The sequence below is a fragment of the Hippocampus comes genome, unplaced genomic scaffold, assembly GCF_001891065.2.
Source record: "Hippocampus comes isolate QL1 unplaced genomic scaffold, H_comes_QL1_v1.1 scaffold246, whole genome shotgun sequence".
In the NCBI taxonomy this organism is placed as follows: domain Eukaryota; kingdom Metazoa; phylum Chordata; class Actinopteri; order Syngnathiformes; family Syngnathidae; genus Hippocampus; species Hippocampus comes.
The window spans coordinates 341,942-367,252 of NW_017806220.1; the positions used below are offsets into that span (position 1 = coordinate 341,942).

Here is a 25,311-nt window from a genome sequence, read left to right on the forward strand (position 1 = left end):
TGTAACAAGAAGCCAAGATTTAATTCAATTCCTGTGAAACATTTCCCCGATCATCAGACAATCTCAAAACAAATCCCCTTAATTCATCTTTATTATTAATTCTACAAATTGAATACAAAAAAAGGTTTAAGTGATGTTCATATCATACACAGCTGTCGCAGGGAAAATGGCTTTGACCGTGCTCAGTAGTTTGCTTTTTGGTGAAATGCATGACCTTAAAACACCCACTGCCAAGTAACGTCTTATTTTTTTAAATTTTTTTTCTAAAGAAATATATATATTTATGATATATAAAATACTGTTTTCATTCATAAAAGCCTTACTTTGTACAATATCTGTTTGCGTGAGTGAGTGTAAGCAAAAAAAAAAAAAAAAAATGCTCGTTACCAATTGAAGACCTAATAGGCTAATAAAAGGTGTTTTACACAATATACACATTTTATTACTTACAAAAGAAAGAAGGCGGAGTTAGCAGGCGAGTTTGCAGCAGGGTTAGTACCACCACGTGTCCCGACGGACGTCGAAATGAAAAGGACAGAGGAAGAAGACAAAAAAAGTGGTCAAAATAAAAAGCCAGTCGGTCTCACAAAGGAAAGCTCCTAGTCAGTGCATCTCGCATCTTGGATGTCCCGAAGTCAAAGTGCCCGTTTGGTTACCACGGAGAGCTTCATCCGCACCCTCCTCGTCAAGAAGAAAAGAGAACAAGAAAAAAAAAAAGAGCACATGTAGAAAAGGAAGAAACACCTGGGTCACGTTTAAAGTGACATTTCTTTAGAAGGTGGGCAAAGGGGCGTGAAAAATGAATGTTTGCTGTCACACATTCATCATGGCACCATTTTGTAATTTTTTTTTTTGTTCTGCTTTCGTTTTGAGGTACTTCTTAGGAAAAACAAAGCAAAAAAAAAACAGATTGCTTTACGTCAGTTTTTTTTTCTTAAGCTGTGTTGCACAGTAGCACCATTGTTATTACTTGAAGACAACGCACCAATAAAATTCCACCAGTTTACGCCACGCCCACCGTCACCTTGAACCCCATGTGACCCCCTGCGCCCCGCACCCCTCTCTCTCTCTTTTTCTCCCGTCGTCCAATCAGCCGTCTGCATGAATCAGCCCGACCTCGGATCCGGGTGGCGCGGTGGTCGCTGTGCGGCGTTACGTCCTCTTCATGCAGACCACGCAGCGGCTGACGCGTGTCCGCAGGTTGCCCGCCTTCAGCGTCTCTGACTGGGGTTTGCTGTGAGGACAGAGGTCAAGGTCAAGGTGAGCGCAGGGGTTCAAATTGAAACAAATGGCCCGTTGCTGCTCGGTGCTTGTATCAAGCTTTAGAATTCACGTCATTTCCGTTAGCCTGTTAGGAGTTTTTTCAATTATGTTTGGAGTAAGCGAAGGTTGGGTTGAGCATTTGGGTGTTTAGATATCATTCTGCCAGCTTTTCCCTAATGGTGTGTGTGTGTGTGTGTGTGTGTGTGTGTGTGTGTGTGTGTGTGTGTGTGTGTGTGTGTGTGTGTGTGGTGGGGGGGGTGTCATTGTTATTGCGACAGTCTTCCCATCTGGTTCTTGGTCTTCTTTCTTTTTGAGCCCATCCGCATTGCTCCAAAATGCAGTCTTTCAGTTCTTATCAAGTCAAGTCCAAACCATCTCAGTCTTGCCTCGTGTACTTTTCGTTAGGTTACCATCACCGTCCCCTGACTTATTCATACTCGTGTCTTTTCCAGTCATGCCAGACATACCCGTCCATCTCAACATCTTCAATTCCGTCACATCAAGCTTCTTGTTTTCAACGTTCTTGAGTGGCTTGATGTGACAGAAGCACAACAGCTCAAGTGAAAGAAAAGACGTATTGGATGGTCAGGAGTTTCCATGGTCTGAAAACCATAGTAAGGACTCGAGGGCAGGGAACAGAGGTGGAGGTGGCAGAGTTGGCGATGCTGAGATTCTAGTTGGACGTTACGAAGATGTACAGGATTCGGAATGAACTCGTCAGATGGGTGGCATGGCACGGCACAGACTCGGAGGGTTTGGAAATGAAACTATAGAGAGGCCAGATTGAGATGGTTTGCATGGCTACGCAGCAAGAAGGATGCTGAAAACGGAACCTTTAAAAAGGCAAAGAGAAAGACCAAAGAAGTGATATATGGATGCGGTGAAGATGAAGGGTGACGCTGCAGAGGAGTGGAAGAGGACGATTCGCCGGAGCAACCGTTGAATAGGGTTAAGTCCAAAGAGCAGGTTTTGTTTGGTGGTGGAAAATATGTGCCTGTACCTGAACATCTCGCCTTCGTCCACTGTGGCCAACCAGAAGCTGTAGGAGTTGCCGTAGTAGTTGCACGTCCCCCTGCCGTGGCACTCGATGAAGGGAGCGCTGCGGAACTCCTCCAGACAAGAGCCAGGGGAGGCCAGGGCCTGGCCAGAGCCCTCGGCACCGGCGCTGGTGTGCTACAAGTGAGGAAGGAAGAACTGTCTTCACATGGCAGAAAATGTACGCTACTTCAAAATTTTTTTTGGGGGGGGCAGTTTTCAGTTGAACCTGAAACTTCATCCGAAACCTTCCCGAGGAGTGCGGTTTGTATGCACAAGTGCCCTACCATCATGAAGGAGTAACCGATCCAGAGAGCCTCCCAGTTGGCGGGACAGTTGGGAATCTGGATGGTTTGGCTGTGGACCGCGATCACCATGGCAGGAGCCTCACACACCGAGCATCTAGATTTGACACAAACACACAAACTGAGCATCGTACCCCTCACCTCAATCGTGTCGCTTCCGTCCGCGTGCTACCGGCTGATAAACGGCTTGATGCTCTCGCCGGTGATGGGGGCCATGGACATGGGCATGGGTTCGGGCGTGGACAGCCAGTAGGAATAGTCGTTCCGGGAGGCGAAGTTGCACACGTTGTTGATGTTGCAGAACATGAAGGGCATGGTGCTGAAGCGGCGCAGGCAGCTGCCCGCCGTCCCTGGAGCACACCGCAGAAGCTGATCAGTTGTTGCGGCGCAAGTTTGAAAAGATCTGCGGTCCCGATTCTTTACCGAGGTCTTGCCCGTGTGCCCTCTCGTTGCCCTGCACGTACAGCAGGGAGTAGCCATCGTATATGAGGTTGGTTCCGACCGGACAGAGGGGTACTTCCTGGATCTGACTGTGTCGGGTGATGAGGAAGCCGTGAGCCGCCGAGCCCGAGCCCGGAAGACCAGGAGGACCCTGCGGACCGTCGGAACCGGGAGGACCCGGATAGCCACGCTGACCTGGGATCAGATGACATGATTAGCGACTGGAACAGAGTTAACTCGTCATTGAGACGTTTGCATGAAGCTTTCGTGAAACACATGGCAAGCTTTCCAGCTTTTTACAAATTCAGCGACAATGAAGTCTTCCAGCTCTCGTCAACTCACCAGGCTGACCAGCAGGCCCGTTGTCTCCCTTCCTTCCAGGGGGGCCACTGAATCCAGGGGGACCCTCTGGACCAGGATCTCCTGAGTCACCCGGCAGACCTGGAAAATAGAAATAAAAAATACACTTCCATTGCTTCTTCATTTAGAAGAAGCAGAAAAATCAAATGTCATTTACAAAACGGACCTGGGGACCCTTCACGTCCGGGGGAGCCTGGCAGCCCCCCAGTACCCGGCTGGCCCAGAGGCCCGGGGGGTCCACGCTCTCCCTTAACCACAATGGGGGGCTGAGGAAAACCGGGGTCACCAGGAAGCCCTGGAACAAAAAATGTATGAAGAACGGTTGAAAGGGTGTCACCCAACTTGCGCACTCCAAACCTGAAGTGTGCAGCATTCTGCCATAAAGTTGAAGATTTAACCATTCATCTTTAGAGACACTTAAATATATTCACCTGGCGGTCCGACATCTCCAGGGTCACCGGGAAGGCCGGAGGCACCGGAAAGTCCTGGGTCTCCTTTCGGTCCTGGGTGGTGAAGATACAAAGACTTATTCAGAACCGCTGGGTTTTGTTTTCAGGAGATCACCGCTTCTTCAACAGAACAGACAGTACCCGGGAATCCGGGAACTCCAGGCAGACCGATGTCACCCTTTGCGCCGGGAACACCAGGAGGGCCGGGCGCACCCTGGTGGGAGAGATCCAAGATGGTTACGTCGTCAGGTCGTGCGTACTTATTTGATAGCTTCATTTCTTACTGAGAATCCTGGAACGCCGGGGTCTCCTTTCTGTCCAGGGAAGCCTGGCTGGCCGGCAGCACCGGGAATACCTTTCTCTCCCCTAATGCCACCACTTCCTGGGGGACCACGAGGGCCTTGTGGGCCAGGCACACCTTCATACAGAAAAGACCAGAGGTCAGATGTCGATAATACAAAGCACACTTTACGTTCCTCGAGGGTACAAACTGAAATAAAAGCTAAATCATCATTCCGGGTAGGTACATGGTCATCTTAAGCAGAATGCAGTGATGTCATCAAAACAGTTGAGTGCATTTGAAACATCCTTTAATAGGCGATTCTCCCCAAATCATCAAAATCATCTAACCTGCAGGACCTAGGCTTCCCAGAATGCCCGGGAAAAGTGGTTGAGGGTTGAAGCAAAATAAAACAAACAAAACAAAAAAAAAAAACAAACACAAAATGACAAGAAGTTTAGACAGAAAGCAAATATCACAACGGCAATACAGTCAAAGTCCAAGCTAAATAGCGGCGTAGTGATTCGTTAGTTGCCTGGTTCAAGTTCACCAAGATTTGACGACAGCCTCCAATTCCCCAAATCCATCTCGTGCGGCCTCCTTGAGGCATAAATAGTGAAACTGCTTTTGTATTAGATGTGATTTTTTTTTCTTCCATTTTTCAGTTTCATGCACTATCCCAAGTATCGTGAGTGAGTCAGGATTCATTTGGGATTTGGAGGCACTGGCATACTTCCCATTTTAAATATCAATACCAAAATGATCCAACTCATTGCATCGAACACAAATTTTCCCGGTGTGTTAGTCACACGGTGAGTGTTTTCCGTGCACAAATTACGAAATGCATCTCACAGTCTTGGTGTCGTGCGCTTTGATCCAGATTACATGCTATGTGTATCTGGTTAAAATCCCCTCAAGGTGGACTTGTGCCGTTTGCCCTCTACGAAGGGACCCAAATTTTCTTCAAAGGTGCTTACTTGTTCAAGATGCATGACTGTTACCATCGGTGTGCATTGAAAGTGAAAGAGGAGAGGCATTACATCACAATGATTTAAAAAAAAAAAAAAGGCGCACTGATTGGCTAACTTCCTCTCCAGCAGATCAGAGGGTGGAGTTCAAGCTCTAACAGTGACTGTGAGGAGGAACGTGCATAAAAGTCTGGACGCAGTCAATCTGACCTGATGGACCTGTGGTGGGCGGCACCGAGCGTCAGCACGAAGCAGGGACGAGGCCGAACCATGGGAAATGAAGGTAAAATGTCACAGCAAAAAAACAAAACACCCCAAAAAAGGGGCTTTCGAGCTTCGCTCGGGTCAATTGACAGAAATCGTTCATGATCACCTGCAGGCAACATCCATGCAGTGTTTGATGATGATTGGTGTAGTAGAAGAAAGTCAGGACTGCAAAGCCAGATGAAACCTCAACACTCGCCTCAACGACCAATTTGTGCGCTTGCTTCGATGGATTTAATCAAATCGGAAAACATCCAATTGAATTTGACCGGAGTTGCAGTGAGGTGGATGGTTGAGGTCTGGCTGGGCTTGATTCACACAAAAAAGGAAGCAACGGAAACAACACGAGAAGAAGTGGCTGGGAGAAGACGAACAGAACATTCCCCTCAATTTTCAGGTCACAAAATGCAATGACGAGATCGGAAGACGGGTGGGATTCAGCCGGATGCAAGTGATGACAACCCGTTGATCATTTAAGGTGGTGCTTGAAATGCCACACATTTCACAGTGGCAGAGGTGATCTTGACTGAACAGATTTAACGATGATGGTCAATTGTGAAAGTGGTTCAGTGTTTCATGCAAATCATAAAAAAAAAAAAAAAAGAGCATTCCCATTTGAAGTGACATTGATGGCTGGCTTAAGGTTGCTGCCTGGTGCACTGGGAATCGCATACAAATCAGTGAAGGACCAGTTCATAGAACTAATATTGTATCAATAATGACCTTAACCCTATCTGGAACAGCGGTTACTACAGTGAACAACTTATCAGGTAATCAGGTTTCAGGTTATCATTATTTGTGCATGGAAAGGTTAAACCTCATGTTTACCAGAAGGTTTGCTAAGAATTTCATCTTTGTCTCCACATAGTCAGATGGCCCTTAAACCCACTCCAGAAACCAGACAGCAATTCCTTGTCGTACACGTGGTCCATCTACATGACTGACCTGATCTTCCTGGTGGTCCAGGGGGTCCTGCTAATCCTTTGGGACCCTGTAGAGCCAGACCTGCAGGTCCAGGAGGGCCGATAGGGCCTGGAGAACCCGGAAGGCCAGGGAAGCCACCCTCACCTTTGGGACCAGGGAAACCGGGACTGCCGGATGGGCCGGCAGGACCGGGGTCTCCCTTGGCACCTTTTAATAAAACGGGAGGGGCTATTTAGTTCATGTGCCTCTGCACATGTGTGTCTGTGTTAAATGGCAACAAACCTGGGAGTCCTGGAAGTCCAGGGGCTCCTGGTTCACCATAGCCTGGGAGCCCTGCAATTAAAAAAAAAAAACAAAAAAAAAACATCAATATGACTTTATTTTGGGGGGCATAGAAGCTGTTTATTTATGTTGAATGTGATTTTTTCACAATTTCTACCTGGCTCTCCTTTGACGCCAGCAGGCCCTGGGATCCCATCCCGACCCGGTTGACCCTTATCTCCTGGGAATCCCGGTCCTCCTGGTCGGCCAGGCTCTCCTGGTCGGCCAGGAGCTCCAGTCAGGCCTGGGCCACCGGGCCCACCGTCGAGACCCTTTGGACCGGGAATACCAGGGGTTCCTAACAAAATAGGTCAGAGAAGTACATTCCAAATATGTTTGGTTAAATCTGAATGGTTTACAGATCAAAGGTGTTTAAACCTCAGTACCTTGAAATCCTGGTGGACCTTGATCACCTTTGGCACCTGGTCCTCCAGGTAATCCTGGCAGGCCTGGTAAACCTGGAGTCCCTTTAGGCCCTGGACTTCCAGGGAAACCGGACTGGCCTGGATCACCCTACAAGAGATTTCAGTTTATTTTCAGCCAGGATTTCAGTTTGCACTCTGGGGTCCTCTTGGTCCAGTCTACCTTGATTCCAGGTGGTCCAGGTGGACCAACTCCAGCAGAACCCGGTTCCCCTTTGGCTCCTGAGAAACCAGGTCCTCCGGGCTGTCCTGGTGATCCAGGTCGACCTGGCTGTCCTGGCAAACCCTTCTGTCCTGACGGTCCTGTGGAAAACATGGTCGCATTATGATGTCAACTGCTTGGCCATGTTTCAGGACGTTACGGTTGCAAAAAGCTTTTCAGCTCAACCTGGAAATCCCATTTCTCCCATGCTGCCTTTTAGCCCAGGAGCTCCAGGACCACCTGGTCCTCCTGGAATGCCAGGGTCTCCCTTTGGTCCTATGCACAACAAAAACTGAATGTTAGACATTTGTTCATGCAAATGTTTGCTTGGTTGCACCAGTTTGTGCTGAATGGTGAAGCCATACCTGATGGTCCAGGAAGTCCTGGCCGTCCATCTGATCCCGGAAGCCCAGGGTCACCAGAGATACCAGGGATCCCCTTTTGGCCCGGAAAACCTGGTGCTCCTGTAGAATGATGAGAATGACAAATACTTTTAAAGCTCTGGTGCTGTGGTGAGGGTTCATAAGTCTGCAAAAGTCTTGCCTGGTAGTCCTGGTTCTCCTTTATCACCCTTTGAAGACAAAGGTGGTGGGCTGTATCCAGGAGCTCCCGGTGGGCCACTACTACCCCTTTCTCCTTTGATTCCAGAAGAACCAGGAACACCATCTCTCCCAGGGAATCCAGGTTCACCTGAAAAAAGGGGGATGATAAATAACTAAATGAGTACTCTACCCTGTGCACACAGCACTGTATGATTGAATCCTTTAAGGTGTCGGTTGATACCTTTCAAACCAGGAGCACCAGGTCCCCCAGGCCCACCGGGTCCTCCAGCTGGTCCAGGAGCTCCAATGGGACCCATGTCTCCTTTGGCACCTAAACCCAAGAGGAATAATCAGAATGGAAATACAAAGTAGTAAATCATACATTAAACCAGACAAACCACCCCGAGGCCACCAACACAAACTACAGTATAAAAAGTATGATTGTATATCTGCTAACTTTTGAAATTTGTATTCTGGTAGTCACCCAACAGTTCAGTCTTTACCTGGCAGCCCAGGAAGGCCATCCCGTCCAGGCCCTCCTGGGGGTCCTGGGGTTCCAACTGGTCCTGGGGAACCGGGGAAACCAGGACTTCCTCTATCTCCTGGCAAGCCGGGAATGTCTAAACCTGGGGGTCCAGGGTCTCCTTTTGCTCCATTCCCTCCAGGGAATCCTGCAACAGCGATACAATTGGATTACTTATCTTTTTCAGTGTGTGCGGAGATTATTCTTCCTCAGGATGCTATAGGGTTGTCCTGTGTTCCTTACCAGGTGAGCCCATTGGACCTGGGAGTCCAGGGGCCCCTGGGGGTCCGCGTGAGCCTGCCGTCGGAGGTCCTGGTGGACCACGAGCTCCGGGGATACCAGATGTTCCTGGTTCACCTGGAAAGACAAGACAGCAGAGGAACAATGAGGTTTGCGTGTTTTTGAGAAGAATTAGATGACAATCTTGAAATACCTTTTGATCCTGGTGCGCCGTCAAATCCAGATCGCCCTGGAGACCCAGGGCTTCCAGGGAAACCGGGATCTCCCTTGGGTCCAGTTATGCCTTTAGCTCCAGGTACACCTGGTAAACCTGGTGGACCTGGGAGGCCGAAGCCAGGTTCACCCTGTCACAGAGGAAAATACATCTAGGCAAACTGCACTTTTGCATTCATAATTTTTAATGACGGTAAAAAAAATAAAATCTGTCTACCTTTGCTCCAGGAAATCCAGGTTGGCCTGGAAGGCCATCTACTCCTGGTCTACCCAGTCCTCCCGGAGCTCCAGGTTGGCCAGGGACACCAGGAAATCCTTGAAAGCAAGAAGAGATGGTGACTGTTAGATTGGATTTGTACCAAGAAGACCATAAAAGACAGAACAGGTCAAATTACATCTCCACCTTTAGGTCCAGGGGGTCCAGGGAGTCCAATACCGGGCAGTCCAGGATCACCCTTGGCTCCTGGTAATCCAGGGAAACCAGGCTGACCAGGCTGCCCTGAGTTTCCTGAGAAGAGCAGCAGGAATAGTATATCATTAAGAATACATTGGTTATCATGTGTGGCTGCAACGAAGGTCCATACCTGGTGCACCTGGAAGACCCGGCTCGCCATCCAGACCTCTGGGTCCCGGCTGGCCTTTTTCTGCCACTGTCAAGCCTGGCTCACCCTTGGCACCTGTAAGTGACAGATCGAATCAATTGCACGACTGAGAAAGGATTACAACTTAAATATGAGTAAATCAATCAAAAACTTTTCTCACCGGGTATACCAGGAGATCCAGGCCTTCCCGAGACACCCTGAATACCCTTTTCTCCGGGGAGTCCAGGAGGTCCAAAGCCGGGGGGTCCTGGAGGGCCCCGGTCTCCTGCGATCCCAGGGGGACCTGGATCACCAGGGCTACCTCGGTCTCCTCTCACCTGCAAAGATCCCTATCAGAAGCACCAAAATTAATGTGGATGGCAGATGGATACATTTGTCCAAATCTCAGAATGACTGCACCATTGCAACCTACAGGAGCTCCTTTGGGCCCCGGAAGACCAGGCTGCCCATCGCGACCGGGCCGCCCATCTAGACCTGGAAGACCAGGTGGTCCAGGGAATCCAGTGTCACCCTTCTCACCCCTCGCGCCGCCTCCAGTGATAGCTTCACCTGGCTCTCCCTTCTCTCCTGGGAATCCTGGAGGACCTTGAGAACCGGGCAGACCCTGTGGAACACAAAACAATGGCGAGTAAGACATATTTACATTACATTTAATAGTTCCAGGAAATGAAACATTATTATTTTTTTTTTAATTTAAAGAAAAAAAGTGAATCCACAAGTAAGTAGCCATTTGCGAATATTCTGTGGAACACTGTATTAAGTATGTACCGTGCAATGTCCTGCTCTCTTTAAGAATGTGAAAAGAACTCACAGGTGGCCCACTTTGGCCAGGTGTTCCAGGGAATCCTCTTTCTCCTTTAATACCTTGGCCGCCAGGATTTCCTGAAGGGTTTCCACATCGATGAGTATTTCTTTTTTAATTTCAGGTCTTCCATAGACTGCAATTTTGCATCATGACTTATTGTGTTAGCAATAGTGTTACCTGGGAATCCCGGTTGTCCTGCAGGACCTGGAGGTCCCGGGATACCACTTCCGCCACTAAAGCAGTTGACACAGGTGTCACCCTTTTCACCTGAAATGATAAAATTCACTCACTGACTGCTCACTTCTCCGACCTTGAATAGAAAAGCAGCATGTTTCAGGCGTCTCACCTTTCTGGCCCGCCTCTCCTGGGTAACCTCTCTCTCCCGGTAGGCCGGCACGTCCAGGATTGCCAGGGATACAGTTTTGTCCACCGCTGGAAAACCCTGGAGGTCCAGGGGCCCCTGGTGGTCCTTGCAGCCCAGGTCCTCCAGGGCGGCCCGGAGGACCAGGAAGAGAGAGACCCGGACTGCCGGTGTCTCCCTTCTGACCTCTCTCTCCTGGGAAGCCTGGCTGTCCAGATGAACCACCTCCGCCACCACCTGGAATTCCTGGCGCTCCAGGAGGTCCTGGTAAACCTGGCGAAGGTAAAAAAAGGTGACTTTGTTTTTTAATAGTGAGAGAGCTAAGTGGCAGTCTCGCTCTAATTCCACAACAGTTTCAAGTTAACGTGCTTCAAACTAGAAGTGAAAAATAATTCCAGTTTATGTTACTCTGTTTTTGGTTTTCTTTCTTGAACTAGAATAAACTCAGATCTTCAGCTGACCTGATGGTCCTCTGTCTCCTTTGATGCCAGGTGATCCAGGGAACCCAGGCTCGCCTTTCGGACCCACCTGTGCTCCTGTCTGCCCACTAATAACCTGATGGGACAAAAACAATCAAGCCAAATCCGATGGGGGAGACCTGATATGGTAGTACAATTAAATGATCACGGCGTTTTACTTATTGTATGACAACAAGGTTAGTTAGAATACACACCACTCCTGGAGCACCTGGGAATCCACGTTCACCTTTCATACCCTTGAAAGGAAAAAAAATAGGATAAGTTTTATAGAAACACCCATTACATGACATTACAAGAAGATCATCTTGAACTCAAACTCCGGTCTTTGGTGCCCACTATCCTGGATGCTTTAGGTGTTTCCTTTCTTCCACACACCTGATTGAAATGATCAGGATCGTTTTCAGGCTCCTGCAGAGCTTGCTGATAAGCTGATCACTTGGATCAGGGGTGGTGGAGAAGGGAAACATCTAAAATATTTGGGATACCGGCCCTCGAAGACTAGAGTTTGAGACCTACAACTAGAATGAAATAATGTGAATTACTCTCTCTCCATCCCTGCCAGCGGGACCTGGCAGGCCTGGCTCTCCTTTGAGACCCTAAGAGAAGAAGAAATTAGAGACATTGATAAATTCTCGTCAGTCTGTGTTGAGGAAATGTGACAGAACTCACAAGGAAGCCTGGTGGACCAGGGTCACCATCTTTGCCTGGTTTGCCCTGTAAAAAAATGTATATTCCAATTTTTAGTTAAGTTATGGATGGGCAATAATAGCAGTGTGAGTGTACTATCAATACACCCCAGATGGGTTTTGGCTTTGAAACTCACACGTTTGCCTGCTTCTCCCGGTTCTCCCTTTTCTCCTTTCTGGCCACCAGGGATACCCTGCAGCCAGCAACGAAACACAGGTGAACAGAAGTTTTTCATTCAAAAAAAAAAAGTAATAATAATAAATAAATAAATAATGTGAAAACCATTTACAAATGGTGACGGACACTTACAGGGGGACCTGGATAGCCGGGATCACCTGGGGGCCCCGGAAGTCCTGGGTCACCCTTTCAAAGGAAAAATACAAGAGACTGAGTTCAGTGGATTTACTTGGTGTGTATGAAAAATAGCAAGTGGGTATCAAAGAAGGTACATTGCAAACCCTAAGTACCACACCCCTGATTTTTCTTTTTCATTGTAATTGCCCCGGAGTATACAACCAGCCCTGAGACTGAACGTGAGGGCCTTCAGTGGGAGAGTGCAACGTCGCCAATGCAGAAATAAAGACAGTCTTAATCATGATGCCTGCTCGCAACACCATGAGCATCTGACACTTCCTGACAGAGAAGAACATCATGCTGGTAAATAAGTACAAATTTCTGCTTTGTAAAGCTTCAGGGACGCATCTAGGAGACCCGTTTTTGAAGACCTGGATGACATCAAGATGGCGGAGAAGGCTGGCGAAGTGCGTTAGTCTCTAGGGGGATTACTTTGAAGAGGAAAACCTTAGTTGATGTGTACTGTAAAAATAGCATTAAACATTTTGGTATTCCAAAAAAAATAAATAAATAAAAAAAAATCATGGTCTTTCAGAATTGCAGATTTTCACTAATTGCATTTAGGTTTGTTGGAGGGGGTCACTTTATATGGTTTGATCAGATTTTCGGGAGGCGTCCTTCAAGCAGAGTCATAGAGATATTGTCACAAGGCTCCTATGGAAGCTTCTCAGGCAGCTTTACCTTGTCTCCTCTTTGAATCTCTGTCTCAGTTGGCCTCTTCTGTTCCCCGACTTGCCCCGGTGGCCCAGCAGGGCCCGGTAAACCAGGGTCGCCCTATGTTCATAATCAAATTTGTACAAAATGAGATGAAGCAAGAAAAAGTGGCAGAGCTGCACAGCTTTGCTCAGGGACATTACCTTCTCTCCTTTGGGTCCCTGGAAGTTCAGTCCCATGTTTCCCTGTTTCAGCAAGAAAAGAAGCGTCAGCATGAGCACGGTGCCTATAGCATCCTTGAGCATGAACATCATGGAAATAAAACAAAAACAACCTCACCTTAGGTCCAGGAGGACCAGGAGGACCTGGTCGACCCTGCCACATAACAATGGAATTAGCTTTGTGTAAAGCAGTGATAATGCATTCTGTGACTAATGACAATTCTGTTACCTCAAAGCCTCTCGGTCCTGGAGCGCCGACTGGACCTTGGTACCCGGCAGGCCCTGGAGGACCCTAGGACATTTCCAAGCATGAAACAAAGGTATGTCAAAATCTTCAATCTACAAAGGTCTAATAATTCAATAAAAAAAAAGAAATACAAGCACTATGACTCACAGGTACTCCTGGCAGTCCAGGAAATCCTACAGCTCCTTTCTCCCCAAAGCGATTAGTAGAGATCACGTCACCAGGATCACCCTGTGATATGTATGGTTCAAGAGGTTTTTGTTTTGTATAAGAGTTTTTATTTATTTATTTATTTTTTATTAGTGAGTCCACCGACATAATCAGTTCAAAGCACACACCTTCTGACCAGGAAGACCAGGTGGACCCTATGGAAGAAGATGATTTGATATTTAAATTCATGTATTTTTGGATCAACGTGCTGGAGAGTCAGAGAATGGTCACATTCTTTCCTAGACTAACCGGTAGTCCTTGTTGTCCTGGTATTCCAGATGTTCCCGGGAAGCCGATTTCACCCTAGTCAACAGAAGACCAGTTTATGAAAATATCACTATTCCGTTGTTTTTCTCCACATACTTTTGTCCCATTGCATCCTGGCGTTCCTCTTGGGCCTGGAGCTCCATCCTGCCCTGGAAGACCCTAAGAAACAGGACATCATTAAAAATCAATTTCAATCATACGAACCTCACATTTTTCAAGTTTCCAATTATGAAAACTCACTGGAAGTCCTGGTGTTCCTGGGAATCCTGGCAAACCGGGAGGTCCCTTAAAGAAGGCATAACAAACATCACCCATTGACGTAAAAGCTACGTGGGACTTGACCAATATGGAAATAGCGACATCTGCTGGCAAAGAATGGAAACTACAACCACTCGATAAATTATTTGTCAAAACTGTCTAAATACAACACAGTACACAATTACGTGTAGTACTGTACTCCATGATGGTAATAAAAAAAAAACTCACTCTTATTCCTTTTGGGCCACCCAAGCCCATGGGTCCATCACTACCCTGAAAGACACAGCGGTACAAAACACATACAGCATTTGAATTATACTTATTATGAAAACAATCATTTCATTTCGAATAATGAATGTGCAAACGTCCACCTCCACTGACCTTCTCTCCGCGGGATCCGATTGGCCCTTCAGGTCCCGGGAATCCCGGCACTCCAGGTTGTCCGGTAAGCCCTGGGAAACCTCTCTCACCCTGCACACCAACACGCAGATTGAGTATGGAGGACATTACTCAAACACGTTGAAATGAATAAAATATAATTAACTGTCTCAACAGATTAAGAATATTTGAACTACCTTCTCTCCTTTGACTCCACTGCAGTCACATTTGGATCCTGCACATCCATGGCAAGCCTGTTGGACAAAACCGATGGACCTTTATTTTCCAGGTTCAAAACGGAAAATTATATCAAAATGAAATTGATTGCAGACAAAATTGTGTAGTGGGGTGATTGGATTATGTAGAGAAATAATAGGGTGTCTGGAGTAAACTGTGAAATTAAACAACTACCAGTAAGTACTTTTTTTTTTTATCTGAGGAGCCTACCTTACTGTCAAGAGGAGTCCCCTCGGTAACGACACACAGATAGTATTTCAATATTAACTATTTATCGTCAAGCTACGAACAATGGAACTGTAAATATGAAAAGATATATTGGTGTTTGTGTTAGCCATTTAGCACACGCTAACATTGAAGAGGCTAGTTCACATCATTTTAAACGCCTTGAGAGCTGACAACTTCTCTCTAACTCCCCACAAACCCACCGACCCGTCACTTTTTTTTTAACTGTGCTGAAAACCTTTTGGAAGAACCGTGACAATGTGCGTTGGTGATAACAGGCACAGGACCACATTGTGCTAGCACTTACTAGCATATGCCCCACGGCCAGAAAACCCAGTAGGAACATCTAAAACAATCTGAAATTTGTTCTCCTGCTCTGTTTTAACATACATCTTTCTTAAATATTTAATCCATGTCCCTCCCACGATTTTTTTGCACACAAAGTAGTCGTCACGTCATGGTAATTTTAGTGGCTAATTCCCATGAGATCGAACTGTATCTTCTAACCATGTTAAGTGTGCTGTAATTCTTTATGCCTTTGTCATTATTTGGTCAAAATACTACAAAGACTTTTTAAATAAGCCTCGAGCAGTACTAAATGGTCAAAAAACGGCATTGTATGTAAAACTCTACCAATTTAGGCCACAGGAGAGCGCCCTTGCGTCGCTTAATGCAACAAACAGGTGCAAGAAAAAAAAGCATGTGAACCAACCCTTTGAAATTACCTGGACTTCTGCATAGATTGGTCATAAATTATGATCTCACAACAAACATAACCTCCTGACCCTAATATTACCCAAGCGGTTATGTTTTCATGTTTTTATAGGACACGCAGTGTTTCACACCCAGACATCCCAGGAACATTGCTGTAAGTGAAACAGTTGAAACGACGAGGAATGGTCCAAAATTGTGGGAATCAGTGCTCAGTTTTTCCTCTAGTGTTAGTTTCATGAAATCTGCGCCTACTGTTGTGACTTAGATTATGCAGAAATCGAGGTCATTACTGAGGCTTCACATACTTTTCCCTCACAACTGTACAAGAGAGCAGCATTTCTTCCCACAGAAAATTTAGGGAGTTCTCCAGATTTGCTTGATAATGAGACGACAGGTGCAAGGTCATGAAGAAAACAGCCGCCTAATGTATTCGTAATGTAATAGTGGTCTGTAAATAAAACGGACTCCCACAATTCCTCTCAGCTAGCGCGCCCAATGAACAGAGTGTGAGGAGGTTGTTTGGTGGGGGCGGAAGCTGAGAAAAGGAGCGGGGATGTGGCGAGTTTTCCCATGCTTGTTGACATAGTCCAATGCTCGTTGGGCATCACACAACAGCAAGTGAAATCCGGACAAACGCTATTCAAAAAATAAAATAATAAAATAGATGGTAGAAAGTTTCGGCTCAATGAATGCAACATCTTGGCAGTAAACACAAAATATGTCGTCTAGGTCAGAGGGTGTTGGCGTTGCACACGTCTGAATGAATTTGCACATGGGTAGTCAAGTGTGCGTGCGTGCCCACGGGCTTGTGTTTTGACAAGGCCTGGATCTCCAGATTAGTCTCTGGTCTGCTTCAGCTCAATGCAGTCTGCTCTCCAACGGCGGGACGACCACGCACATGTTTTTGTGCGTCACTCCCGATTGTAAAACCTTACAGAGCACTAGCGCTGACTTTCTACCTCGCTATTCAATTGGCCTTTTCTTTCTTTTGTAATATCCTGTAAGGTTGCACTTGAACCTTGACCTTGTTCTCATGTCTGGTCTTTTCTTGTACATGTTTACTGGTCCTCCCTCCTGGTCCGCACACCTGTGTGCGGTGGAGCCTCGCCAGCCCTGTGTCAACACATCAGCGAATGTCTGCACGAGACCAACACAAAAAGGTGTGCCTCCCGGCGAAATGATGAAACAAATAATGTGAAACCAGAACAAAGCATAACATGTTTGGTATTAGCTTCCTCTGAGGCAAATGATTGAATTATTGCACCCTTGCCTTATGGAGCTATCGAATTCTGCTGCAAATGGACAAAAGAGACGACAGTAAATGAGACACAATCAGCAATGTATTGACATCTAAAATGTCTATTTGTTGTTTCGTCAATCTTAGTTAAACATTTTCTTATTTGCTTCGCAGATATGTGGGTTGATTGGCTGAAGGAAAGTTGTCATGTTGCGTGATGTTTCATGATTTTAAAGGAGCTTTTGGTTGATTTGTAGTTAAAGCTGTCAATGTGCACTGCCCTGAACTGGGCTAAATACTGCAAATATAAGAGTCAATGCCTGTGTAATCCACTTGCAAAGGTCACTGAGCCGCAAATGTTCACCCCCCTCCCTTTGGCTCGCACTCTCTCTCCCTCCCGTTCTTTGCGTTCCTCCGTTGGTGCCAGCACAAGCCATCAGGCCCGAGGGGAGTCGTAGCTCCTGCCAGCCTCAACTGACAAGCCGAGACCGGCCTGCTATTTGGCACTGCGCACAGTCTATAAAGAACCACTCATCAACTGAGAATTGGCTTTTCTACAACATGATGTGATGTTTCGCGTCACAAAAGTGACTGCACAAGAATAAGTGTCAACAGCTGACCTCAAATGGTTTCCCCTCCCTGTTTTTTTTTTTTTACACGTTTGACATGTTCCGTCAAAGGCTGACAGAAACTCAAATTCCCCAATGTGCCTGAGAAGTGGCGCCGTTTCACTCAACAAGGAACCGAGACAGGTTTGGATGAGGAGGAGGAAGGTGAGTTGTGGAAGGCAAGCGTGCACCCATGGGATTAGACTGGCGAGACTGGAATTCCCCCACTCATCAGAGACTGATAATTAGACAGCTACCGTGTGCGCACTGCTCTGCCCTCGCAAACACACAGACACCGGTGCACTATGCGTACACAATGCCTGCATGTGACAAAATCAATCCAAGCATTCCCATTTCCATTTGGGAAAACAGAAGAAACTAATGCTTTTGCCTGACACACATTTTCTACCTAGCAACACATGACACACTCAGTTTTTACCAAGCAGGTAAATTAAATAAAAAATGTATTGCACATGAAAGTTAAATAAAAGTTGTACTTCCGATATTTTTTTTAACTAACATGTAGAGTCAATTCAAATTGATTGTATTTGAAGGTTACAACGTAATTTCACTGAATTCTCGTACTGTACATGAAACGTAAATTTAAAAAATGTACTGGATTTAAAAAAGAAAAAGTAGTCGGGCTGTATGTGTAGTTACAAGTTTCATCTCAACATGTTTAATTGCATTTCATATTTTAAAACAGTTTTAAAATTTGCATTTAACTCTGTGTACCACCAATGGAGAAATAACTGTAATAAAAAGAACATTTAAAAGTATTGCTTAGCTCTCCCTGTTGCTCCAAATATTACTCCAAATAAGGTGTGAAGCATCTGTGCTTCAAGCTTTAAAATTGTCCCTCCCAGCTGAAACTGGCTGCAAAACCAACACGCAAAACCCAAAAATAAACATTGTGTCTTTAAATATCAAAATGTTTGCCCAGGCAATATCGTTATCATGTGATGAAGAGTCCACGAGCTCATTGCTAACATACAATGCCAAACGCCATCAATGTGCTAATGGGAATTAGCATAGATGTAATAATAAAACTTCAAACAATAGCTACTTTAACGCACACGGAGCAGCACCACATACAAACAGCGTCCCACAATACTCAGCCATATATTCTCTCTGCTTTGTGGGATCTTCACATTCTTACTTGCCTTTGTAAGGTCAAGACAAAAAAAAAAAAAAAAAAAGGTGATAAAACAGTGAAGGCACGAACTTTGAACCATGACATAGTGTAGCTGTGGGAACACCGAAGAGGAGTGCAATTGGGTCACGGTGTGTGTGTGCGTGTGCGCGCGTGTGTGTCCGTCCGTCCGTCTGTCCGTAAGTGCGTGCGTGTGTGCATGTCCTTGTGGTAAGCATCAGCGTGTCCATTTATCCCAAGACTAGCGCTCGGCTCTGGTCTACGAGCTGTTGCCTTGATCCCTTTTATCGCGGCTGGACTTTGACTACTTCAAGGTGACGACGCCACGACGCAGGCGACCAAAGCAAATGGTCCCCCCCCCACATCAGCCCAAAAATCTGAGTGTGTTTTGACTAGGAGAGGAAGACCCCTACTGACAAAGCTCATAACGACCCCCACTACCCACTACCACTCGCACGTGTATGATCTTGTCTCCTTGTTCCACCAGGAATTTTGAAGGAAGTGGTTCTTCTCGACCAAACCGTGTCTTGAGGCAAGCTGAGATCACACAAACACAATACTTTTTCATGTGTACCATTAAAATGAACACCCCTTTTCTACGAGTGCATTCAAATATAATAATAGGGAGCAAGTCCTGCTGCTCGTCGCAAAAAAAAAAAAACGCAATTATTCGACAAGACACTTCAAGCTGTTTGACGCATCTCCCAGTTGAAATTTGCTGTCAAATGAAACATAAAACAAATACAATTATGCTTTGTGTATTTAACACAAACACACAGCTAACATTACGCTAATTAGCATCTCCAGCTGCTGCTTTAACCATTTAAGTGGCAGATTGAACACAAAAAGTGCAGCAACATGTGTACAAACAATATAACAGTACTCCTTTATCCTCTGCGTAGAACCACCAATATTAGTGCCGTACTGAGGAGCCGAGAGGAGTTCAATCTCAATGAACAGTACAGCTGCCTCTCTGTCTTACATTGCCTCGGAGGTGGCCAAGGCGAGCACACCAGAAAGAGGAGCCCAATAGCCATTCAGCTGCTCCAGTGTGACAAAAATTGTTTAAATTTGTTGAATGATGTCATTGCTTTTGATCAGTTCCAATTGTGACAAAGTTATGGAAAAAAAATTCAACCATAAGTCTGCGACAAACTCTGATCTTACAACTCTACGATTACATACTTTGCAAGTACCTTACAACACAGCCCTTGAAAATGAATAGCTTCCATATTATTGGATTTCAGAATGCCGTGAAGACTCTCTGACACTTCTGCTAGCTGCCCTCGCTAAACTTAGCCTCCTCCCTGACAAAACAATCTGAATCAATCCAGATGTGTGCCTTTTAACTTGATTCCTTGGTATCAAATACTTGTAGTTAATATTATCCGGGGCTTTGGCGCCATCTTGTGGGATCTTAGCATTACAAAAAAAAAAATAGGTGAAAGGTGATCTACGATTGGGCTGGGGAAAACTGAATGCCATCTTTTTGTTTGCCTTTCTGACAACTGTATTAGTCATCGCTGTCACCATTTCCTCCGGCAGGCGTCCTCGTGTGAAATCTTCTTCCATAGGCGAAAGGGCGTGGTGAACGGCCGGGTGTTATTTGGAGGGGCTGCGTTGTAATTCCGTGATATCAATCCCGTCGAGAGCCCGGCCCTGTCTCGCACAGGTTGGAACTTGACGGCGGCTTGCTCTCAAAACACATGTGGGGAGCCGCGACGCAGTGTGAAATCAGAGTAAGGGATTGACGTTGGATTCGTGTCGCCGCGGGGTTAACATGAAGGAACGGCTAAAAAGATGGAAATTAATGAGCCGACGCATCCAAAATGTCCTTTGGAGATATTGAAACATCCTTAGGGGCATTAAGTAAACCACATACTGCTTTGCTCAGAGTGTGCGAAATCTGTTTGGATGAGCTGGGGCCTAATCTTAACATTTACCCAAGAGCAGCACTGGAAGACACAACAAGATAAGGGTTCTTTTTTTTGGGAGAATGTGGGACAAATACTTCTGGGGTTGAGCCAGATGCTCTCATAGCGAATGCAAAGATGAAGGGAGATTAGGACTGAACGATTTAAAAACTTTTTTTTTTTAACTCAAATTTGCAACTGCCATATAATATGCAATTATTGTTTTCAAGGTCCTCTTGTATTTTTTTAACAAACAATATTACGGGTTGTAACACATACTTTACAAACCCAAAGTAATCTTTAAAAAAAATGTTCTTAAACATTTAGAATCTGTTTCCCCTTTCAAGGTCCTCTCGTATTTTTTTAACAAACAATATTACAGGTTGTAACATATACTTTACCAACCCAAAGTAATCTTTAAAAAAATGTTCTTAAACATTTAGAATCTGTTTCCCACAAAAACCGTGGGAAATGGGTGAAAAAAAAATCCTGGAAGAACCGGGAAAAATCCAAATTATCAGAAAATATTGAAGGCAAAAAAATCTGTATATGCCAGGTGCCGAACTGCGAATATGCAGGGTTCAGCTATAGTTTTTAGTTGTAATATCACCAATCACCACTAGATGGCGGACATGTGACGCTAATACAGGATCTTATACTGCCCTATACTACTATGTGAGTGGGCCTAATAGTATATATGTATTAAAATTTTGAGCGAGTTGATTTTGGTGGAAAAATACACAAAATGTTCTTGTTGGTGTCTTCAACAGATTTGTGCTATCCTTGAATGGTAATTTTTATACAAGTCCTTTTCACTGGGGGGAAAAAATATCACACTATGTAGTTACTTTGTTGTTTGCTTCAAACACTTTGTCGTTGGATTACGAGAGTGGGTCTTTATACATGCATTGAGAAATGTATTCTCAAAACAGAAGTATATTCAGAGCATGTATTTTGCACGTAAGCACGTGGTTTGCCCATCTTAAGAATAGCATTGCGGTCGCCTCTAGCATTGAAGTTGCCCATCCCCGTAATAAATACTTTCACTTGCGATTTTTTAAGCGTTCACGAAGACAACTTCATAAAATTCAACCAAAGACGTAATAATTCAAACAAATCATTTCAGCTTTTCATATTTCATGAAACAATGTAAAGCCCTATTAGAATGTCAAACTTCTCTCCCTTTCAACCTCAAGGGAACAAAAAAAAAACCAAACCTGATGTCTTGAGTTTTTTTGTTTTTTTTTTAATTAAAGCCTTTTACTTGCTTTATAGCCTCATTTGGATGATTTATGGATAATTTAGAAGATGTATTAGATGTTGTCTCTCCTGGCAAATGCTTTGAGGCGTTGGGCCAGACATGCTCTCGCCCGCTTGTCAGTTTTTGTGATGAGATCTTGTGACGGGGCAGGTCACGGCCGGTTCCTGGATTGCCTTGCACCTGAAAATCCTCAGCAACACCGACTCCGAATGAGCCCAAATGAGGCTGGGTGGTGCAAACGCTGTGTTTAAATGGCCTACTGTCATTTTGGAAAGCGCAAACGGGGTGGTAATGAGATTGACTCATGGTGGTAGTTGTACAGTGGACCCCCGCATACTCGCGGTTTGGCACGGGCGGATTGACCTATTTGCAGTTCGGGCCATCCACTGCAGTCATTTTAGAAACTTGAATGACACAAGTTCCATTTTGCACACTCACACCTGTTACTAAAAATGGTTCAGTACAAGTAACGTTAAATTCAAACGTAAAATGTTATAGACATACTTAAAGCACGCAATTGTCATTTGTTCTGCTAGCATGTCAGTGGCATTTTGCATTGTTTGTTAGCATTCAGCTAAGTTTAGTTTCCTAAAGAAAAGCTATGTGGTTACTTTAGAGTTAGTTTAATTTGTGTAAATCGCTTTGCTTTATATTAAGATTGTCGTCAGGGAGTCCCATGAAACAACTTGAAGCCTCTTTTTGGATGAATCATTCACTATATGTCCAACTGCAACTTATTGTGAAGTGAGCGACTTCATTGCCACTATGGAACACTTGTAGCTCAAGTTTGTGTGTGAAAGTCAAAACAAAAAGTCAGGCTTGTATCTTGAAAAATGGCTATCTATAGTCAACATTTCTTGTCTAAGATATTATTTTAAATTAGTGTTGTCTCTCGTTGCTGCCTCTTCTTCCGTAGTCAGCTGTCAGTCCATCGCCCATCCTTGGCTCTCTCCCTCACTGCTGCAACAGATGTTTGATTTCCCGTCGTTGCGGGCGGTGGGGGTGCTGTTTGTGTAGCAGAGGCTTGGAATGCACCGCATTCAGCGCCGACACGCTCACACAAAGCAGCCAGTTTGACTTTATTCCAATTTCCCCACGGAGATGCACTTTATTGACAATAAAGGTGGAAAAACACGGGCAAGAACGTGGAAGGAAGGCAAAAGAGCGAGAGTCATCCGCACCGCACGACACAAACTGGATGCCTTACCCCTTATCCCCAGCTTAGTCACATTCCAGCCGCCACATTGACCTGGGATTAACTAAGTCCACACAACCGGAACATGATTTGTGCCAACTTTGAGCACAGATCTGGAGACACACCTTCATCAATTAATCAGGCCTTAAGGAGTAAGTGTCCTTTTTGCTTAGAGGGACAAAGATCTGACTGTCATCCGCAGAGCAGTTAAACTAAATACCACCGCCATTCCTTAAGATGGAACCAAATAAAATTAAAACAGCAGGGGTTCCAAAATTGAACTCTGTGGAACACCATATGACAGTTGGGCAGAATGGAACTCAGAGCAACCAAGGCTAATATAAAAAGTCCTGGCTGCCAAGTACGATCTAAACAACTCTAAAGCGCTACCGCTAATGCCCACCTGGTGCTGCAGACGAACCAACAGAATACTTTGGTCAGCCGCATCTAGCTCTGCAGTCATGTCTAACAGAACAAGGCACACATCATCTCCAGTGTCATTAGCCAGGAGGGTGTCATATAATCAAACGCATAACAGCGCTGATTGCACGATGGAAAACCTCCATGATGTTATGTTCATCCTAAAAATATTTTGATTCGGTGTGCTTCAATCTTTTCAGATTTTTTTTAAAGATAAAAGGCAACATGGAAATGGATCTAAAATTTGACAGCACACCTTGATCTAGACCACGTTTCTTGATGTTGGGGGATTACACCAGAATGCAGTTGATGATGACCAAAACCGATTGACCAATCTTCAGGAGGACCTCCTTCCAGAAATGAGGAGGAACAAAGTTCTAAGGGGAGCAGCATGGCTTATCTGGCAAACCACATCCTTCCCCAAACCTCAAGGTTAAGGAGGGTGCTTCGTATCAAATACCTTGGGGGAGGTCTGAGCTCGAAAGAATATTCCAGCATAATGGGAGAAACAGGTGCCCTGATTGGAAGAGACTGAGTGAGCACGGATGGGAAAAGAGCCAGGACCAGACGGCCTTCTTTTTGGCGTCCTCCCCGACCAGTCAAAACAGCTTCTCTGCCTCTGTCAAGCAGCTCCGATGGCTTCATTCATGCGTCTGCAGATAGCCGAGGAGCGTGAACACTCGGGGGGCCACGGCCAAGTGCCATGTGGCCTTATCTTCCCTCGCCATCTCTCTGTCTGAGGGATGCAGAAGCCCACGTGTGATGCAATGATAGAGGCCCAGAACACGACTTATCGTGGTGTATATCCCAAAGTGTTGAGATTTGGAGCTTCCCAAATCTGGGTTTTAGGAAGGAAAAGCAACCTGGGACAGTGTTGGGAAAGAAATTTGTTTAGTGGGATTGTGCTGAGCCACTTTGTTCAGGTGTTGCTCCTCTGCCCGAGGATGTAAATAAAACATCTATACATCAAGGTCACCCACTGATCTGAGACAGATTATGCCCACTCCTCTTTCCTCACCTGAGGTCGAAAGAATGCAAAACAATAAAGTGGCCAGCTTGTCGGAAAACATGCTAGAAAATATGCAATCTTCTGCCTCTCAAACTTCACAAGCTTCAGTGAGAAGTCGCTTATTTGCTCACAATAACATGCCTTCCGCTGAGCTTTTATTGTGTTTTCCTTTCTGAGTCCTAAGCTCAGTATCTGTTTTTGTGAACGCATTTGTCCCAGGGCGCTGCCTTTGGCCAGAACGGAACGGAAGGGATGCTTGCAGGAAAGAGGAAATCGGACAGTGAATCTTGTGACTGTTTTGTGGAGGTGGATTTGTGCTGTAGCCCGAAGGATCACAGCCACGTTTGCCAAAACACAACATGAATCGGACCTAGTCTGACCTCTTACCTTGCATTTACAATTAAAGTCGGCAATTGGCTCCTCTTTGAGGGATTCTGCGGGTAGATTCCTGAACATGAAGCATCCGCAAAGCTCCCCAAAATTTACATTGCACATTAATCAACAACATCTAAGTCCAGATGTCTGATTTTCTCATTAGCCTGGCCTCAAAACATGTAACCACACAAAAGCACTTTGTGAAATGATAGAAATCTTCCCTCTGAATCACCAGCGAGGGCTAAACACGAGGCCGCCGCGTTCCCTCGAAGGTTCGAGCCAATGCCTGGAAACGCACTCACCGGTCACAAAGGCCCTTGTACAACCTGTGACAACAAAAACAAGAGCTCCATGTCTCGCGGTTACCCTTGTTTAGCTTGCAAAACAACTTCAACTCCAATAAGGGTTGAAATGATATCCGACGCTATCCGTCACAACTCAGGCTTTTCACCGGAACAGTTTTGTTTTTTTTTTTTAAAGTAGGACGTGGTGAAGAGGAGCTAATTAGTTGTCTAAACATTTACTGTTGGCCCCGTTGACTTTTGGCTACTTGCGACTTCTTGCGGCATCTTTGGTTCTTTTGCACCGCAGTGGCAGTTATTGTTGCTGTCGCCGTATTTTGAAAGCAAACAAACTTTTTTTGTGTGTGTGTGTGTGTGTGTGTGTGTGTGTGTGTGTGTGTGTGTGGGTTT

The 25,311-nt window shown here is 45.5% G+C and overlaps 1 protein-coding gene across 2 annotated transcripts in view; it reads right to left on the reverse strand.

The window, feature by feature from the left end:
- col4a5 (collagen, type IV, alpha 5 (Alport syndrome)) overlaps positions 1-25,311 on the reverse strand; it is a 27,922-nt gene continuing 2,611 nt past the window's right edge. The window contains exons 2-51 of one of the 2 annotated variants that reach the window (XM_019856090.1): positions 14,470-14,526; positions 14,276-14,365; positions 14,123-14,167; positions 13,877-13,921; positions 13,733-13,795; positions 13,619-13,672; positions 13,498-13,524; positions 13,310-13,390; positions 13,145-13,207; positions 13,034-13,069; positions 12,898-12,939; positions 12,722-12,814; positions 11,996-12,049; positions 11,823-11,879; positions 11,669-11,713; positions 11,542-11,595; positions 11,194-11,235; positions 10,982-11,075; positions 10,506-10,793; positions 10,337-10,426; positions 10,166-10,236; positions 9,767-9,958; positions 9,515-9,683; positions 9,337-9,429; positions 9,156-9,260; positions 8,970-9,067; positions 8,733-8,883; positions 8,543-8,656; positions 8,280-8,447; positions 8,018-8,107; positions 7,778-7,924; positions 7,600-7,698; positions 7,421-7,510; positions 7,196-7,335; positions 6,997-7,123; positions 6,729-6,908; positions 6,572-6,622; positions 6,311-6,496; positions 5,312-5,320; positions 4,484-4,492; positions 4,138-4,271; positions 3,995-4,067; positions 3,836-3,907; positions 3,571-3,699; positions 3,387-3,485; positions 3,027-3,239; positions 2,776-2,953; positions 2,586-2,700; positions 2,264-2,436; positions 1-1,234 (exon numbers count right to left, since the gene is read on the reverse strand). In XM_019856090.1, the coding sequence (XP_019711649.1) occupies positions 1,153-1,234; positions 2,264-2,436; positions 2,586-2,700; positions 2,776-2,953; positions 3,027-3,239; positions 3,387-3,485; positions 3,571-3,699; positions 3,836-3,907; positions 3,995-4,067; positions 4,138-4,271; positions 4,484-4,492; positions 5,312-5,320; positions 6,311-6,496; positions 6,572-6,622; positions 6,729-6,908; positions 6,997-7,123; positions 7,196-7,335; positions 7,421-7,510; positions 7,600-7,698; positions 7,778-7,924; positions 8,018-8,107; positions 8,280-8,447; positions 8,543-8,656; positions 8,733-8,883; positions 8,970-9,067; positions 9,156-9,260; positions 9,337-9,429; positions 9,515-9,683; positions 9,767-9,958; positions 10,166-10,236; positions 10,337-10,426; positions 10,506-10,793; positions 10,982-11,075; positions 11,194-11,235; positions 11,542-11,595; positions 11,669-11,713; positions 11,823-11,879; positions 11,996-12,049; positions 12,722-12,814; positions 12,898-12,939; positions 13,034-13,069; positions 13,145-13,207; positions 13,310-13,390; positions 13,498-13,524; positions 13,619-13,672; positions 13,733-13,795; positions 13,877-13,921; positions 14,123-14,167; positions 14,276-14,365; positions 14,470-14,526 (4,977 nt within the window). In that variant the 3' untranslated portion in view covers positions 1-1,152. The remainder of the gene's footprint in view (positions 1,235-2,263; positions 2,437-2,585; positions 2,701-2,775; positions 2,954-3,026; positions 3,240-3,386; positions 3,486-3,570; positions 3,700-3,835; positions 3,908-3,994; positions 4,068-4,137; positions 4,272-4,483; positions 4,493-5,311; positions 5,321-6,310; positions 6,497-6,571; positions 6,623-6,728; positions 6,909-6,996; positions 7,124-7,195; positions 7,336-7,420; positions 7,511-7,599; positions 7,699-7,777; positions 7,925-8,017; positions 8,108-8,279; positions 8,448-8,542; positions 8,657-8,732; positions 8,884-8,969; positions 9,068-9,155; positions 9,261-9,336; positions 9,430-9,514; positions 9,684-9,766; positions 9,959-10,165; positions 10,237-10,336; positions 10,427-10,505; positions 10,794-10,981; positions 11,076-11,193; positions 11,236-11,541; positions 11,596-11,668; positions 11,714-11,822; positions 11,880-11,995; positions 12,050-12,721; positions 12,815-12,897; positions 12,940-13,033; positions 13,070-13,144; positions 13,208-13,309; positions 13,391-13,497; positions 13,525-13,618; positions 13,673-13,732; positions 13,796-13,876; positions 13,922-14,122; positions 14,168-14,275; positions 14,366-14,469; positions 14,527-25,311) is intronic. The other variant, XM_019856091.1, reaches the window with a different exon arrangement.